A 17039-nucleotide genomic window follows, 5' to 3' on the forward strand; every position below is an offset into this window, starting at 1 on the left:
TGCTTTGTTTTGCTTTGCTTTGCATATGTATCATTTGTACAGCTGTAATAATACTCACTCTTAGTTCATAGTCCACATCCAGACAAAGTGCTTTGAGTATGTGTATGTTATTATATTCGATTCGCGAAGGATAAACAATATAAGGCGCACTTTAGTGCTGAGTACGCTCCGCAATCTTGAGAATATCAGAATGGATGCCAAAGGCAGTGACAGCAGCACCGGCTCCGGATCCCTGAATGATCAAGGGACTAGGGAAACGCTCTGTAGTGAAGGCAATGATGTTGTCGCTTCCCTTCAACGAGGCAAAGGGATGGTTGGCAGGGTATCTATTGTAGTCAATAATGTAGAATCGACATTATTAGAAGTCAACATTCCGTGACCGGATCACTGCGAAAAATAAAATAAAATAAAATAAGTTACCTGGCAAGGGTGACGCTGCTCTTTCCGTTCACAGGATCGACAAGTCCGACATAACGAAGGACCTGTTGGTTCTGAACGGCTTCCTGGTTCAACTTTTCAAAATGAGCGTCGAATTCGGGCAACTTTGACATGAAATCCTGGGGCGAGGCATTGCGGAGCAATTCGGGGACGATGTTCTCGACCTGAACAGTTTCCTGGGTCAGGTCCAGACCTGCGACGCGGCCCAGAATAATGACCTTGCGGGCTACGTCCATGCCGTTCAAATCGTCACGGGGATCGGGTTCCTAGTTGACAAACAAACAATATGGAGTAGGAGTAAATAAAAAAGATGTCCATGTTGCCCATATCAAAATGGTGCGATTCTCTCGAGCATGCAGCAACGAAGGACTTACTGTGTATCCAAGCTCCTTGGCAACAGAGACGACTTCAGAGAATTTGACAGGCTTGGCTGAGGCATCAAGTGTGGAAAAATTGTTGAAGATGTAGGACAAGGTGCCGGAGAAAATACCCTCGATCTTGACGATTTTGTCGCCAGTGTTGACCAAATCGTTCAGAGTGTTGATGACAGGAAGACCAGCGCCAACGGTGGACTCATGGTAGACAAGAGGCGATCCAGGTTGGCTACTCAACTCCTTGATCTTCTTGTACAGTGCCAAATCACCCGAGAATGCCTTCTTGTTGGGAGTCACCACATGGAATCCAGCCTCCAGCCAGGTTGGGTAGTAGGCCGCTACAGTCTCGTTCGAGGTGCAGTCCAAGACAACGGTGGGGTGAGAAGCCTTAGAGGCAGCCAAGGAGGCAGTGAAGGCATCGAGGGTAAAGGGCTTCGTGGCTCCACTTGCAGCCAACTCATCCTTCCAGGAGGCGGTCAAGGGTTGGGTCGAAGTAAGCATTTGGCGAGAGTTGGCGACGGCAATGACGGCGATCTTCTTGGACTGGGTGGCGAGCACCTGGCGAATGAACTCTGAGCCGACAAGGCCGACACCGACAATAGCAACGTTAACAACCATGGTAATAAGAGTGATTTAGTGGAGGAGACGGAGGAGAGGTGGAGAGAAGTGGAGTGGACGAGAAAGTATGGAAGGAAGAACGTGAGATAAGGTGAGCGGGGAAAAAAAAGAAAAAAAGAAAGAACTATGAATCATAGAATCATACGTGACTTGTAATGGTGCGACTCCAAGGACCCCGTCCGGCGGAAGGGCTGCAGGCTACCCCAGACGCGTCTTCGAAACGCGAAAAAAAAATCGAGCCAAACTACGGCTGTGCGACCGATTGCCCAGCCGCATCCGTTGCCTTCTTTCTGAAGCAATTGATCCTATTTCACACACACATAGCGCGCAACACCTGTTAAGGTCAATAGTAGCTATGACTGACAGGATATGACAATGCACTAGCGTCTATTGAACTGCCTACTTGCACCAAAATATCCATTGACTTATCGCTGAATCATTCAAGGTATGATATGTGTGTGTATCAATTGGCGGCACTATGGAGCTCGTGGTAGGGTTGCCCTGAGGATTCTTTGCCACCAATTTTGCGGAAGATGCTAAATTTAAACAAGGTACGAAAGCTTAAACGATTTCATCTCTTTTGCAATTCTGCATCATTCCCATCATTCATCTCACACCAAACGACATCCCCCCTTTACTTCAAGATGCCACAGGAGCATGAGCACCATCATTTACTCGACATCAACTCTCGGCAGGATGACTCTCATCACAGCAGTAAGGACCACTCTGCATTCGTCGGACAGGCGGACACTGCACACAATCATCATGAACCCATCTCCACCAATAAATACTCCAAGCGTGCACAAGACCGGACCACACAACCATCGCTCTGGAACACAAAGGAATTTTATTTCTATTACCTGGTTTTTGCATTCTGTATACCCTACATGTTCCGGACTGCACATGAGGCCAGCTCAGGTACACCTTTCAGAAACAAGATCAATTGCTACTCTTTAAGCTACCAATCCTTAGAAGCAGTGGCTAACTGAAACTCTCCCCTCATTGAATCAACTTCACTTGCCACGGAGAAATGATTTTCGTTTGTAGAGGACAACCCGAACTATGAAAAATACAAAGACCTGCTCTCAGATGGCTTCTTTGGCTACAAGGTGGTATGTAGGACAAGGAATTTTTAGTGCGGAAGCACACGATAGAAGCAAGCAGCGCTTTCTAACGCTCGATCAAACGCTGCCCCTACTTCATGCAGGACAACAGCGATGGGCAGTACGCAGGGTTCCGCAACAACCTCCCAATATTAGTCGCCGTCGTCTGCATCTACATCCCACTCAGCCATCTCTTCCGATCCATCTTTGTTCCCTCGACAATGGCGCTCAAGAACCCTCAGCAGCCACTATACCGAACCTATTTCTTTTTGAGCTTCTCCCTCATATATCTGTACTTTATGTATGGCAACAGTATTATCAAGATCGGGGCGATCGTCACTACGAACTATGTTATTGCCAAGATTGGAAGGGGCGCTAGATGGATGCCTGTGGCGACATGGGGCTTCAATCTGGCGGTCCTGTTTTTGAACGAGGGATATGGCGGATATAACTTTGCAGACCTTCATGATTCTCTTGCTTGGTTGGTAAGTCAAGGGCTAATGGAATGCTATTTTTCAGTGCTCAGTTGGCTTACCTGGCTTATCGATAACTGATACATACGTTCCTATTTCCGTATCTTTTGTGGTAGGATGAGAACAAAGGCATGAATAGGCGGTGGGATGTCAACTTTAACTTCACAATGCTGCGCCTTGTCTCCTTCAACCTCGACTACTTTTGGTCGTTCAACGCGCCTCGCGAGATTCTGATGGAAGACCGCGATAGGGCGCCTAATAATGACAAAGACCGTGTGTCGATTCCTGCCTTGGCAGAGGATTACTGCTTCATCTACTATCTTGCCTATGCGTTGTATGCGCCACTCTACATTGCCGGCCCCATTATGACCTTTAACGACTTTATCTCACAGGTATGTGCCGAATCATTGGCTGACAAGCTTTTTCTACAGGCCTATCGACGTGCGGATCAAATTGACATCGGCCCTAACGATCTGCACTAATAGTTGCGGTACCCGAAGACGATCCCGATCAAGGCGCTAGGCATGTGGATAGGCCGCTTCATTTTTGCGCTCCTTATCATGGAGTTTACCAACCACTACATGTATATGGTTGCGATCAGCAAGCGCCAAGCCTGGGATGACGACCCCATCCTCCAGATCTGCATGATCGGCCTCTTTAATCTGGTGCTGATCTGGCTAAAGCTTTTAATTATCTGGAGGTTCTTCCGACTATGGGCTTTGCTGGATGGAATCGAGGCGCCTGAGAACATGATCCGATGTGTGATCAACAACTATTCCGCCTTGGGCTTCTGGAGAAGCTGGCACAAAAGCTTCAATCTGTGGATCATCCGCTACGTCTATGTGCCCCTAGGAGGAACGCGCTACGCGATGTATAACATCTGGGTCGTGTTTACGTTTGTTGCGATCTGGCATGATATCCAACTGAGACTTCTCGCATGGGGCTGGCTCATTTCGCTGTTCATCCTGCCAGAGATCATTGCTGGACGCGTTTTTACCAAACAAAAGGTGAGACATATGCATTAAAATATATGGCGACTGATATTTTGCGATGGCGGCTAACCATGGATCATTTATTCCCTGTGCGTACTCTTAGTGGGGATCCTGGCCATATTATCGCCACCTATGTGCGCTCGGAGCAGTGGGCAACATTCTGCTGATGATGATTGCCAATCTTGTCGGATTCTGTATAGGTCTGGAGGGTGTCAAGCACATGATCTTGGACTTGTTCGCATCTGTCCATGGCTGGATGACCATGCTAGGTTGCTGTGGGGCCATTTTTGTTTGCGCACAGATCCAGTTTGAGGTCCGTGAGGCTGAGAAGCGGCGAGGCATCTTTTTGAATTGTTAGAAAACTACGCACCCATATCTTTTCTAGAATTACAGAGCAGTACAAATTGTTTTTACATCTGTTGCTATGAGTTTGCTAGTTTGCTTTTTTTTTTTACTTCTTAACGAGTGCTGTGGGTGTAATGTATAGGTGAATGTATGTATATCGAGCGCATAGATCAACGATTTCCTTTTGTCGGGTCCCTTGGGCTCGCGTTCGGCTGCTGAAAAAAGAGCTCCATCGCTTACTTTCCCTTGCCCTTCTTGGTCAGCCACTGGAGCGTGATATCGATGTTGACCTGATTCTTGGCAGAGATGGAATAACAGGATACCTCGCGGCTGGCGATCTGTTTCAAGTTCCTATCGTATTTCGCCATCAAATTGAATAGAGAAAATGTCAAGAGCTGCGGCTATGCAAATGAAATACGATCAGCGCCGGCTTCCCCTAGTTTTCAACCTCCACTTACATGACTTCGATAATCTGCTCGACCGTGAGTGCGCCAGGCAAATCATTCTTATTTCCGAGGACAAGAACGGGGATATTGGCCAGCTGAGGCTTGTCCAGTAAGTTACGGAGCTCTGTCCTGGCTGCGTCCAGCTTATCATGGTCTGCAGAATCGATGACAAACCTAAAGGCCGTTCAACAATGGAAATGTTAGCGTCAGAGTATCCTTGCTGCTATCCGCAGCGCTTGTAAAAGTTCGTTGCCTCCTTGACTTGATGTTGTGTAACAGCAACGGGAAAACTAAAAAAACGCCAATCACACGCGAGAAAGTTTCTCGCTAAACACTTCCTCAATGTCATCATCTTGTCCCCCCTCCACACCTGCAAACGCAAGAGTCATTAGTGAGCTTACACTATGGCATTTACACCTCGGCAGTATCTCTCCCACATGCTCCGGAACCTACAGAAAAGAAAACAGCGTTTGGTCAAAAAGAGAATTGGTCCATGAATATCAGCTCAAGACATTTACGAGGCGAAAGACCTAAGGAATGCCTACCTGGGCTGTCCACCGATATCCCACAGCTTCATTGTCACATTTCCCTTGGTGACCTTGCGCATATTGAAGCCCACTGTGGGGATCATGTCTTCGGAATACTGTCCGGACTAGTTGTTATCGCAGAGCAGGACAGAGCAGAGAGAGTACAAAGCAGCTGTTAGGAAAGTGAGGTCGAAACTTTGCTTAGTTTAGCGTTGGAAATCTCCGCCATGAGAAACCTGAGTCGATTGAGCCGTTGATAGAAACAAAGTCCATGGGGAGACAAAGGAGCAGGCATAGTCACGAGCATGCAGTCTCCGACCCTTATCCTTCGGCTGTTCCCCCCTGTTGATGACTATTGTTCCGCATCATTCCCCCCCCCCCTCCCCTGAATGCTGCTGTTTTTTTGTCCACGAAGTGTATGACATCGACGGTTGAGGTTGTGTCTATTATCCATGGATGGCCATTGCGACGTTGAGCCCTATCCTTGTTTACTGTTGACGTCCTGGGAGAGCTCTTTTGGTTCCATTCTGCCAATTCTGCTCTCTGCGTCCTATGTAGTCCAAAAAACGGACACAAAGCTTCCTTTCAAGGCCAAACAACAAAGAACAATAGCTCATGATACTTACAGCAATGACATTGACCAAAGTTGTCTTGCCGCTGTTTTGCAATCCGACCAGTGTCAACTCCATCTCGGTCTGTGGGCGATGCAAAGTAGTGCGAAGAACTAGTTAGCGCTGCTTGAAGTGTGGCACACATATACATATATCGTAGCGAAGTCGAAAGTCGCGACGGAAGAGAAAATGGTGTGATAACAGTGGCGGGGGTTGGCGTACCTTGAAAAAGAGGCCACGAAGCCAGTCGAGGAGGGACTGAATGAAGGACGCCATGGCAAAAGAAATGCAGTCGATCCTTCCTTGGACAGCTGTAGTGTTAGTGTGAAAAGTGTGTTTTGAGAGTAAGTTGCCGCGGGTGGTGGTGGTGTGATGAATAAGAGGAAGAGAGGGAGGAGAGAAGGGATGATGGTCCGATGGAACTGATGTTCAGCTTGAAGGAAGGGAGGAAGGGCTGGGAAGTGGAGTGGAGGTGAGCACAAAGGAGAAAAAAAAAGTGACAAAGAAAAAGAAAAAGGAGGGAGTGGGTAGAATCCTTTCCCAAAATGTGCTTGACTTGACCTTGTGCAAGAAAACAAAGAAAAAAGAGCATATGCAATAAACCGCTCCCGTGGGACAAAGCAGTGAGGGCCATTTCAACTCCTCCCAACCCAATTGGTATAATGGTACAACAGTCATCGCATGGATAGCTGTATTCTGCCTGCAATGCTGCGTCCTTTGGACTCGACGTAGTAACGACGATGGACTCTTCACAGTATTCATCGAAGATAAGCTGTGCCGCGCTCCCAGTCTGTGTCAACATGATAGTTAATTCTATTCTGTGGCCTGCGAAGCACACAACAACATTTTACACCATCTCTGATCCACGCCCTCTTTGTGTATCGATTTGCGTAATGGCAAAGGAGTAGAAGAGGTATAGATCGTGTAGATCATACTGCATTGTAGAAAGATGCGAATAGATCATAGATGGATTCGACAATACCATAACAATGTTTACTACCGCATAGGTCCCCCATTGAAGGCCAAACGCGTCAAACGAGCCGCATTTGTTTCTTCAGCTTTCAGTTTAGAGACGCATTCGAATATGCGCAACTGAGATACTGATATCTCTTGCCCAAGCAGCCCATATGAAGATGGAGCCCTATCATAGACGCGTCGCGTATCATTTTTCAGAAACGCGCTTGATGTGACTTTCCATATTTATTTTGTTGTCTCAAAGCGCCGTTGCCACCAACTTGATACAGAGTGCTTCTTTACAGCACAGAACCAACAACTTCTTCACTCCCACACCAAAACTAGTCTACTACAAGAGGACGCTGAAAAAAGTCTTCCTGGACAAGGCTGACTACGGAACCAGACATTCACCGGCTTGGACGGCATCAGCATGGAGCATCAAGATGAACCACCAAGCACAGTTATTCGCCAACAAGAATATTTCGACGAGGAGAACCCTTTTTCATTCAGAAAGAAGAAACCCTCCAACAAGCGCCTTTTCACATCGCTAAACCACCGATTTCCAGTGCCTGAGAGTGATGATCGACTAGCACCATCTTCATTCAAGCAACCACAACATGAACCGTCATTGACGGAGATATCTGAAGGAGCACAGGAAATTGTCTCATCTGACAATGCTCCCCCGTCTTCGTCGCCAACAAACGCTGCCTCGCTACAGGAAGACTATTTTGCGAGCGCAGGACCTAACGTCCGTGAGAGCGAAGAGATGGATGCAACACCGGCTTGGGAACTTGTCTGGAAGGGCTCCTGGATATTACCGTCGTTTGAACCCGTCACTTCAGCAACATCCTTATCATCATCCTCTAGAAGAACACCTGGATTCCTAAAGAAAGCCAGCTTGGATAACCGACAGCAGATTGTATTCCAAGGACGAGATGGGACAAAGCTAAAGCCAAATGTCACTGAGCTTCCGGACATTACATTCGCCATGCCCAAGTCTCAACACGCGTCCGATATATCAGATTCAACGCCGTCGATTTTAGAGGAGAAGCAGATGATGAAGGAGAACACAGAGATGCATGTTATCGCCAAGATCAGCCTGAGCAACTTTCCATTCTCGCTACTAATGCCCGGGTGCCCAGAACCATGCCGTGTGTATGTGCAGACGTATCCGACATTGATATGTTTTACTCCGCAAGATTCAATTCATAAAGCACTAATCCTGTCGCTTTTACTCTTCCATTTGTAGATTCGTTTCTCCGGAGAGCAAGACCTCTGCCCAATTCCTGAGTGAAATATTTGATCGCGATGACATTGTAGGTGGCAAGGGATTGTGGTAGAAACTGATGTTGTCTTGTTCGGCCCAACGCTGACACCAGACCCATGGCTAATATATATTTCACTTATCAGATGGACATGGAAATGCGCTACTGTGAAAACGATGGGCAGGCTGTAGGACAGATCGGACTGCTACTGAGGCTTGCTTCCAAGTCAGGTTCAAACACGAAGAGGAAAGGCATGCTATCAAACCTTGCAAAGCAAGACGATAATCCTTTTTTGCAACCATCTACTCAGGAAGAAGCGTCTGGTGTCTCAAAGACCGCGACAGGTAAGCGCTTTTTGCTGGTAATATTTCGCTCTTTTGTCAATGCCTTGTTTGACCGCACTCACGCCAATGGATTGCTTGCATAGACACTTGCGACGATCATAGGCGAAAGATATACCAGGAAACATCAATGTTCTTGGTTTATGGGGTACTTGTGGATAATGATCAGGAACAGGACAGCCTGGAGAGTAATGGGCGCCTCCGCACCATGTGCTTTTACGCATACCCACTCGTGGATCATGAAAAGTTTTTGGAAGTGGTGCTGCTGAATGTCCGCTCGTTGGATCGCCTGAAGCAGGAGGCGGAAGACGTACAGTTGGACCATCACACGTTATCGGAAGATCCCGAGACATATATTCAGTATGAAGACCCAGTTAAGAACAGCATCATGAACGGATGCGACAACGAGCAGGAGACTGGATATGAATCCGACTGGGTCTCTGCTTTCGACATGGAGGTTGACAAAGGTACTGCTATCAAGCTGTGTATTCTATGTTTGATGCAACATATTCACCTGGTACGCCCTAGCTCGCAGACCATACTTATCCATACTTTATGAACTTTAGATGGATCCTCGCAACAGGACACCGAACTACTGATGGCTCTCGAGCGGAGCAAATCTTGGTCGCCATATACAGTTTTACCACCTCCCAATACTTCATTGCTTTCTGGAGCGCCCTCGAACCCTAAAGACATCCCGAGTGACAGGATTTTGTCGCGCTCGCAGACACTGGATAGAGTAGGCGTTACGAGCAAGGACAGCTCTGCCCGATCGTTGAATGCCCTTGCGCGGCATCGGAGCATGGACTCTGCCGCTGGGAGCAAGCTGCAATTGGCTACCATATCACGTACCCTCAGCAGCAGTACTACACCAAAAGCGCCTAGAAAAGGTATCCGCCACTTGAAGAGTCCCTCCCGGGCCCCACAGCAACCATTGGATCTCACGACAGAAGGTCTCAGGAGGAAGCTACTTGGGCCTGAATCTATACGTGCAGAATTGCCTTCGACGAATACCACGCTACCATCATCCTCGCCATCCTTATCCTCGTCAAGCACAAAGTCGATTGAGGCTCGCAATAAAGCAGTAAGTACCGTTGCACGTTTGATGCACGCGATGTTGACTCAGACACTAAATGGCGCAAACCATTTCCTCCTATCGTGAATAGACTGTCAAGGGTCTCACTATATCGACACTGTCCATTATCAACATCACGCCAGACCATGAAGACTTCAAAGAATGCGCTGCGAATCTTTACAGGAGTGTTACTTTTGCCATGGTAGGATGAAAGAGAGATGTGTAACGCGTCCATGTCATTTGGCACTAGTTTAATCCTAATTTGCTATTACAAACCCTGAATAGCGCAAGGACATTGGCACGCGACGGTATCATTTAGAAGAATTGGAACGATTGATGAACAGACACGCAGCTTTACTCTAGGTGAAATACGAAGCTGGGGACCTGCCGCCAGTACTATTAAGAATTTCCACATGTATATTATGCTGTAAAAAATATCCCATCCTCGTGATACTGGAATAAACCTTCCAGGAGTCCTCATGCCATGTAGTCTATTTGGCCTTGAACAGCTTGCTCGAACTTTTTGAGATGGTTCCACTGCGCGCCAGGGTCACAACCTCATCGAGCTCGCGCTGCTCGGCCTCGATCACGGCGCGATACTGTTCCAGCTCTGCGACCATCTCAGCCTTCTTCGCATTCAGCTTCTCCTCGCGCTCACGCAACTCGGCCTCCTTGTCCTTGACCTTTTGAACAAACATCTGGCGGATCTCTTCTTCCTTGCGCGCCATGTCCTCTTTGTTCTTTTGCTTGGTGCCCTCGATCTGGAAGTCAAATGTATCATCACACTCCAAGATTGAGACTGGACGGCCCTTGGCGCGAAGGGCATCTCCGCGGTGCCTATGATAATGAACACTGTGGGTGGTCTCAACCAGATCGTGCAGGCAGGTCGACATGAGCAGCTCTCTCAAGTAGACAAAGTCGGAATGTTCCGCGTTTTCAACTATGCAAACCAAGAGTGTTTCATAGCGGTCAGTGTCAGTGCTGTTGTCGATCTGGTAATGGACATAATAACAAACTCAATACGTTTCTTTCTGGATATGCAATAGTCCATGACGCAGGCTTCACGACCTCTTACCTTCAACCACGCCCCAGCGATATGTCCTGCAGCGCACCCTTCTGCCACCAACATCCGTCATACTATCGCTTCCAATGACAGAGAATGGAATGTGTTGCTATTCAGATCAAAGGAAAAAAACATAGGCATTTGAATTAGTACTCCTGCAAAATGCTCCCTTATGTGCATACATATAATAATAAAAAAACATCCTGCTCATTTCTGTGCTCTGCTTTTGCTCTTCATACAAGGAGATCTTCGGCGCCGTCAACTTCGTCCTGATAGGAGGAAGGAAATGTCTTGATACGGTGGTATTCCAAGTCACGCAACAAGATGGCCTTGAACGACACCTTTTCCTCGACCGTCATGGTATCCGCCTTAGCGATGACAGGGATCACATTGACCTTTGCTGAGAGAGACTTCAGAGCCTTAGCATCGAGTTCCTTCAGGCTAGGATTATATGAGGTGGTAGTGATGATGGTGAGCCCATCAAGGTACCATGGTTGTTTGTTAGAGTCTTCTGCACGCTCGAGCATTGTTATTTTTTGTTTATCTTGTCAAACGTATCTTGAGGAATGTAGCTAATAGCTTAATGAGATGACAAGGTTGTAGCTTACCCATGGCCATTCGGGGCGATAAAGTACAGTACGGCGTGGATTCGAGTATCGGGGATTGTCTGTCGGAATCCAGGGTGACGCTCAGCGGTCATATACTCCTCGAACTGGCGGTCGATATACTCCATGATGGGTTCGACACTGCATAGTCATGAATAGGACAATAGAGAGAAGACCAATGCATTAGGAGAAATATGATGAGATTAGCAGCCTGGCTGTCGAACATAAAAAGAAAAGAAAGAGATTGCTCTCATCACAAAGTGAACAAAAAAAGAAAAGCGAGCTGGCCCGCCTTTTTTTTTTTTTGTTTTTTGCTCATAAAAAAAACGCAGTTGAAGCAATGTAAATATAGGCATGGCCAGCAGGCATATATAGAGAGCTAGACAGCAAAGATAGAGAGATGCTTGCAGTATACCATCAATGCTCAGTTAAAAAAATGGTAAAATGCGGGTGGACCGACATACTTGTGCTCACGGTTCATTTGGTCTCCGAATCCTGGAGTGTCGACGATGCAGAGGTTCAAAAGGACCCCGTCCTCAATCAGCTCTAATGAATGCAACACGGAGTGCTTTACGTTAGTAATGGTCCCAAACGAGGAACGGAAGGTTTCTTGCGGCAGATCGCAAGTAATTTGATTCAGCAGTAACGACGAAGCAAGTACCGTAGTGCGAGGGCTGAATCTGTACCGTCTGTGTATGCTGTGGGTTTCTGGGCAGGATCTCCTCTTTAAGGTCCGAGTTGAAAAGGGTGTTCATGAAAGTAGTCTTTCCCAAACCACTCTCGCCTACATAATGATGAGGAGAGGGCCGAGTCGCCAGCCCGGAAGGAGCACATGTTAGCAAGGGGATGGAAAGGGAGGTGGTACAAAGCACCGTCAAAATAGATGCAGCAAACACGTTAGACCCGACTCTAAACTTCATGGAATTAGAATAAACCCCTATCCTTACCAACGACCATCAGATTCAGTCCGAAGGAGGCACGCTTCACCTTTGCGAAACGTTGATTCGGGAGAGATTCAAGCCCGAGGGGATGACTTAGCTCTAGGGGCCTTGGCTCGGCGTGCTTCCATGGACCAGGGTCGGGGAACTGGCCACTAATGAAACCCAAAATATACAAGAAAGAATAAAGGGTCAGCGGGAAGGGTGTGTTGTAGGAGGCAATTGAACGAGAGAGAGGAATCGCATGCTGGCCGAATGAATGGTACACAATTACTCCTTACTTGTGCTGGTGGGCAAATTCCTGTTGGGGAGAAGGATGCGAGATATGGCGAAAAGCAGTGGGAGCAAGTGTTAAAGACAAGTGTTAGCGAGGATTAGGCGACTACTGCACACAGTGCGCGAACAAAGCAAGGAAGCGATGGTCGACAGGACCGCTTCAACGATAAGTTGATAAGGGCGGTCCTGGGGGGCGCTTACAAGAGGCATGCGTGGCTAAGGGAGGGGAGTGGGTGTGGGTGTGGAGGCGATGGCAGCGATGGAGGATGGAGATCTTTTGGGAATGGCGAAAAAGGGAGTGGGCAGCAAAAAAAGGTTGGAGGGCGAATAGCCAATAAAGCTAATTTCTAGTCACGGGTGTTGATTGGCGGGATTCGACTGTGAAGAGCAAACATCCCATTCCTTCAGCGCGTCCACAGGCAATTGAGTGCCAGTTACACCATAACGCGTACTCTCATAACGCCCAGCGACCGCTCGTCTATCGAAAGAGACCTTGGATCATTCAAAGCTGTAAATGCCGATCCTTGGCAGGGCACTCATCTGTCATCGCCGCCTTATACCCTCAGCCGCTCCTTTCTCATCATGTTTCCCTCTCCGCAAATATAACTCCTTACATTGCTCCCAGCGTTAAACCCCCGCGTTTCCAGTGCGAATTATAGCTACCATTGGCCGTAGGCCTCAATAACCCTTTTCATCATGAGTCTCCCTCGCGTAATATACTATGTGTATTGGAACTGCAGATTCGGGTCGGGTCTCTTGAACAGAAAGCAGGACGTTTACTATCCGAGGACCGAAGGCAGGCCATAAAAGGCTTTCTAAAAGGCGCAATCAAGGCCGGAGAGCAAGTACGATGTGAAATAGGAAAGGGTGAAGGCACGTGTCTTGCTCAGACCTTCTCCTGGTGCGTCCTGATAATAGTTGTCGTGTATCGTGTGTTTGGGTGCAACTGCTACTTATAGCGAGCTCAAAGAGGTGCAGTAGCCGCTCCTTAATACACGTAACTGAGGCGGCCCCCTCTCTACGTTCAGAGTCCAGTCTTATGGCGGCTCTTTTGCTCTCGTTAATGGATTCATTGAGGACAACAACGTGATGCTTTCTACAGAGTCAGTCATGAAGTGGTGAGAGGAAAGAGGAGAGAGGACACATTGCTGGATCTGCGGTACAGATCAACATGCTAATTTTGGAGTTTACGACAGTGACCGCCTAGACGCGTTTGATCCATACTTGAATGGGACGGAGAGGAGGGCTGTGGGTGGGGTGGCACGCGTAATAAGTCGGCAACCGTGCTGGCGCCCCGTTATTGGACGTAATGAATCTAGAGATGCCAGTTGACCATGACCATCGGCAAATGCACATCATGTTTGATCATGGATCCAGCAAAAATGTCGCTCTTGCTGTTGATGTGCGTCCTCGCCAATATAAAAGACGCTGATCTTCAATCTCCAATCTCTCGCTTTGCTTTCTTTCTTACTTTTCATTTTTCATTTTTTATTTCTGATATTCCCGTTTCTCTTTTGTTTCTTCCCCTTTTGCTTAATCCCCTTTACGCTCCTCCTCTTTCACTCTTCTGCCAGACACCACTGTATTTTATCTCGCTTCTCTTGTAATCCATCCCTCGCTCAAGGACTCTACAATGTCGGACTCTATCCTGTCCCAGATCCTGGTCACCCTCGCAGATCTGCAGTCCAGTCAGAAGCAGCTCTCTCAAAAGGTATGTCGAGATGATGTCGACCACCTCAAGAGTGAACTCCCTCGATAGCCAATAGGCGCGGATCGATGCAGAGAAATCATTACTGCTTTACCCCTCACTGAAGTTGGCAACGAATGCATTAATTTACCTACGTTGTATTTGTCATGTCTTTAGGTCGATAAAATTCAGGCAGATACTACCCTTCCGCACCATCGCCATCATCACCATAGGTGTCATCACCATGGGTGTCATCCCCACAAGGACATGCGCCGTTATAGCTACTCTGGCACGTATTCTGACCTATATTCATGTGTGAAACCCTGTGGCGACTCTGGAGGAGAGATATGGCAAGGTCACGGTACAGATGCCACACAAATAGCGCGGAGTTGATCCTTGTCAACTTTCTTAGATCTAGGGCTTCTGGGCCCTTTGTTCGATCTCCTTGAGAATGCAAAGAGATAACCACTATGACGACAATGCCGATCTTGAAAAACGAAATTGAAGTTATTAGCTGACCATGTTTCTGATCCTTTTCAAATTGAATGTTGTTGCTTGCTGCTGCTGCGCCTTGATACTATAGGCCATTCAGCAGATTCTGACGGCGATACCGTGGTATCCCCCGTTTTAGAACTCAAACATACTGAGCATGGCGATGTCTATATGGAGAAACCGGCTCCAACAAGTAAATGCATAATCCGTACTTCTTATTCTTCATTGCTATGAGATGCGCAATCATCGCGTTCTGACAGGCCACTACAATGACCTCTGTACCTCTTATTCTTTTATCTAGCCTATGCCCATGACAAGGATGTGCACCCTTCAAAGCTGAATTGGGGTGAGACTGATCCTTGTGTCCGTGGACCCGTTATCATTGGTCGCGATGCTTTGTCCATTAATATCAGGTATGTTTGTACCACCATGCTGCTGCATTTTAGGCTGTGTTGTGCTGTGCTGTGCTGTGCTATGCTGCACTTCACTAACCCTCTGGATGAATTTCACCGATCCTTTCTAGAAATGCGATAGGTGCATATGGTGGGCCATACTCCATTTACCGCGGCCTAGCGGTTGCCATGGGCGACCTGTCACACAATGTATGGGATCGTTGGGCATGCAGCGTAAATCCTCTTCTCGTTGGAGCTCATTTCTAATCTGCTGTGTTCTGGTTGACATTTGAATACTCGGATCTAGCACCGGCCCAACTTTGAGAATACGCAGCCTCCGATTGAAATCAAGCAGCAACCCCAATGGTCAGATCCCTCGAAGATTGTCGCCCTTGACCCTTTCGGGCACCTCACCAATGAGTACTTCAAAAAGGAGATCGATGAGGGTCTCGACATCCGCCCCACAATTGCCATCACGCGAGCCCACATGCTTGTTCCAGAGATCCAGGAGGAAATTAGAACGGGAGGAATTGCCGTCGATGGCAAAGTGGTCGTGAACGAGACTGGCGAACTGAATGTCCACAAGGGCGCCATCGATCCTGTCTGGTACCTTCCTGGCGTTGCCGCTCGTTTGAAGGTCGACGAGGACTTCTTGCGTCGATCGCTGTTGTAAGAGCAAAGTCGATGATGAAGTTGCCCTTTCCTGCTACTGCATACCAGATATTTGGTCACTACTGACGTTCACTCGTTACTGTTTTCCTTGTGCTTTTGCATACCCCCACCAGTGAGAACTCAGGAGGAATGTACCCAGAGCTGATTACAAGGCCCGATCTCAAGGTCTTCCTGCCTCCGATCGGCGGCGCCTCCGTATACATCTTTGGTAACCATGAGCTCCTGTCGGACCCTGACGTGCGATTGACGGTCAGAGTGCACGACGAATGCAATGGCTCGGATGTCTTTGGTTCCGACATCTGCACCTGTCGCCCGTACCTCATTTTCGGCATGAAAGAGGCTATCAAAGAGGCGCAGAATGGCGGCGTCGGATTGATCATCTATTGTAAGCTGCAGCATGAACTCATTCTCTTTTGACTCTGTCTTCACAGCTCTTATCCAATACTTGATGTACGCTTTGTATTATTACCGCATAGTCCGCAAGGAGGGCCGTGCCTTGGGTGAGGTCACCAAGTATCTTGTATACAATGCTCGCAAGAGAGAGGGCGATTCGGCTGCCAAATACTTTGCACGTACCGAGAATGTCGCCGGCGTCAAGGTACAAACCTAAGCAGATGGACATTTGAATACGTTCATCCTTATTATAGATCGTCGCTAATATATAAAAAATGTGTCTCTTTGAGCAGGATATGCGCTTCCAGGCACTTATGCCTGATATTCTTCACTGGCTTGGAGTGACCAAGATTGATCGCTTCACGTCCATGTCAAATATGAAGCATGACGCCCTTGTTGATGCTGGCATCAAGGTAAAAAGGAATTTGCTTGCTTTTTTTTTTTTTTTTTTTTTTTGACGGCTTTGTTCTGACAATACTCACCTCCAATTCTTCAATAGGTTCTGGAGCGAGTTCCCATCCCTGACGAACTGGTCCCTCCAGATTCCAAGGTCGAGATGGAGGCCAAGGTTGCTGCCGGCTACTACACGAACGGCCATGTGCCCTGTCCGACTGAGCTGTCTCGCACTGTCGGACGTGGATGGGATGAATTTCACCACTAAGACGATGCGAAAGATAGACTAGCATAGAGAGATCTAGACCAAAAATGAACCATTCCAGCCTTGTCCTCGTCAATGCGCCATGGTTGTTTGGCCAGGAGCAGCCAGTCCCTTTGGTGTGAAGTAAAAGGAGGAATTGACTAGAGCAATTGGGCAAGCAAGATTTGACACAACTCCTCTGAAAAGAGCGTCCGAGCCGCACGTGTGGCCGTGGTTCGTGTATAGCAGAGCCGCCTGTGTCCACAGTATTACAGCGGTTTCGACAGTTTATTTTCTTGTGGGCATCCCTACAATCCAGAGT

The 17039-nt window shown here is 47.8% G+C and overlaps 7 protein-coding genes across 7 annotated transcripts; 3 read left to right on the plus strand and 4 right to left on the minus strand.

The window, feature by feature from the left end:
• Positions 1-151: 151 nt before the first annotated feature.
• Positions 152-1430, minus strand: BC939DRAFT_502352 (homoserine dehydrogenase-domain-containing protein; the record flags this gene model as incomplete). Its single annotated transcript, XM_051560277.1, has 3 exons — positions 152-326; positions 421-704; positions 813-1430. The coding sequence occupies 3 exons, from the start codon at positions 1428-1430 to the stop codon at positions 152-154; spliced, it is 1077 nt and encodes a 358-aa protein (XP_051413036.1).
• Positions 1431-2018: 588 nt separating this feature from the next.
• BC939DRAFT_130373 (MBOAT, membrane-bound O-acyltransferase family-domain-containing protein) lies at positions 2019-4404 on the plus strand. Its single transcript, XM_051550064.1, has 6 exons — positions 2019-2348; positions 2478-2542; positions 2638-3018; positions 3123-3398; positions 3492-4013; positions 4102-4404. Exons 1-6 carry the CDS (start codon positions 2075-2077, stop codon positions 4354-4356), a joined length of 1773 nt encoding a protein of 590 aa, XP_051413037.1. The 5' UTR covers positions 2019-2074; the 3' UTR covers positions 4357-4404.
• Position 4405: 1 nt separating this feature from the next.
• BC939DRAFT_130331 (ADP-ribosylation factor-like protein 8B) lies at positions 4406-6435 on the minus strand. The gene is made up of 6 exons (XM_051550062.1): positions 6150-6435; positions 5943-6011; positions 5335-5441; positions 5191-5238; positions 4802-4963; positions 4406-4694 (listed from the first exon to the last, which is right to left on the minus strand). The coding sequence occupies exons 1-6, from the start codon at positions 6201-6203 to the stop codon at positions 4580-4582; spliced, it is 555 nt and encodes a 184-aa protein (XP_051413038.1). The 5' UTR covers positions 6204-6435; the 3' UTR covers positions 4406-4579.
• BC939DRAFT_130362 (uncharacterized protein) lies at positions 6126-6858 on the minus strand. The gene has a single exon (XM_051550063.1). The coding sequence runs from the start codon at positions 6727-6729 to the stop codon at positions 6247-6249; it is 483 nt and encodes a 160-aa protein (XP_051413039.1). The 5' UTR covers positions 6730-6858; the 3' UTR covers positions 6126-6246.
• Positions 6859-7311: 453 nt separating this feature from the next.
• On the plus strand, positions 7312-9925 carry BC939DRAFT_476345 (uncharacterized protein; the record flags this gene model as incomplete). Its single annotated transcript, XM_051558581.1, has 7 exons — positions 7312-8036; positions 8131-8197; positions 8292-8490; positions 8574-8954; positions 9054-9571; positions 9654-9764; positions 9848-9925. 7 exons carry the CDS (start codon positions 7312-7314, stop codon positions 9923-9925), a joined length of 2079 nt encoding a protein of 692 aa, XP_051413040.1.
• A 449-nt stretch (positions 9926-10374) lies between these two features.
• BC939DRAFT_388434 (Septin-type guanine nucleotide-binding (G) domain-containing protein) lies at positions 10375-12018 on the minus strand (the record flags this gene model as incomplete). The annotated part of the gene is made up of 6 exons (XM_051551864.1): positions 10375-10502; positions 10638-10734; positions 10865-11066; positions 11234-11371; positions 11695-11776; positions 11892-12018. Coding segments are annotated over 6 exons (774 nt in total), but the record flags the coding sequence as incomplete, so codon positions are not given.
• A 2776-nt stretch (positions 12019-14794) lies between these two features.
• On the plus strand, positions 14795-16741 carry BC939DRAFT_483860 (GTP cyclohydrolase II; the record flags this gene model as incomplete). Its single annotated transcript, XM_051559214.1, has 8 exons — positions 14795-14816; positions 14925-15036; positions 15147-15225; positions 15323-15684; positions 15801-16072; positions 16164-16285; positions 16374-16493; positions 16580-16741. 8 exons carry the CDS (start codon positions 14795-14797, stop codon positions 16739-16741), a joined length of 1251 nt encoding a protein of 416 aa, XP_051413042.1.
• Between the last annotated feature and the right edge of the window lie 298 nt (positions 16742-17039).

This window comes from Gamsiella multidivaricata, assembly GCF_025024155.1.
Source record: "Gamsiella multidivaricata strain RSA 2152 chromosome Unknown BC939scaffold_26, whole genome shotgun sequence".
NCBI lineage: Eukaryota > Fungi > Mortierellomycota > Mortierellomycetes > Mortierellales > Mortierellaceae > Gamsiella > Gamsiella multidivaricata.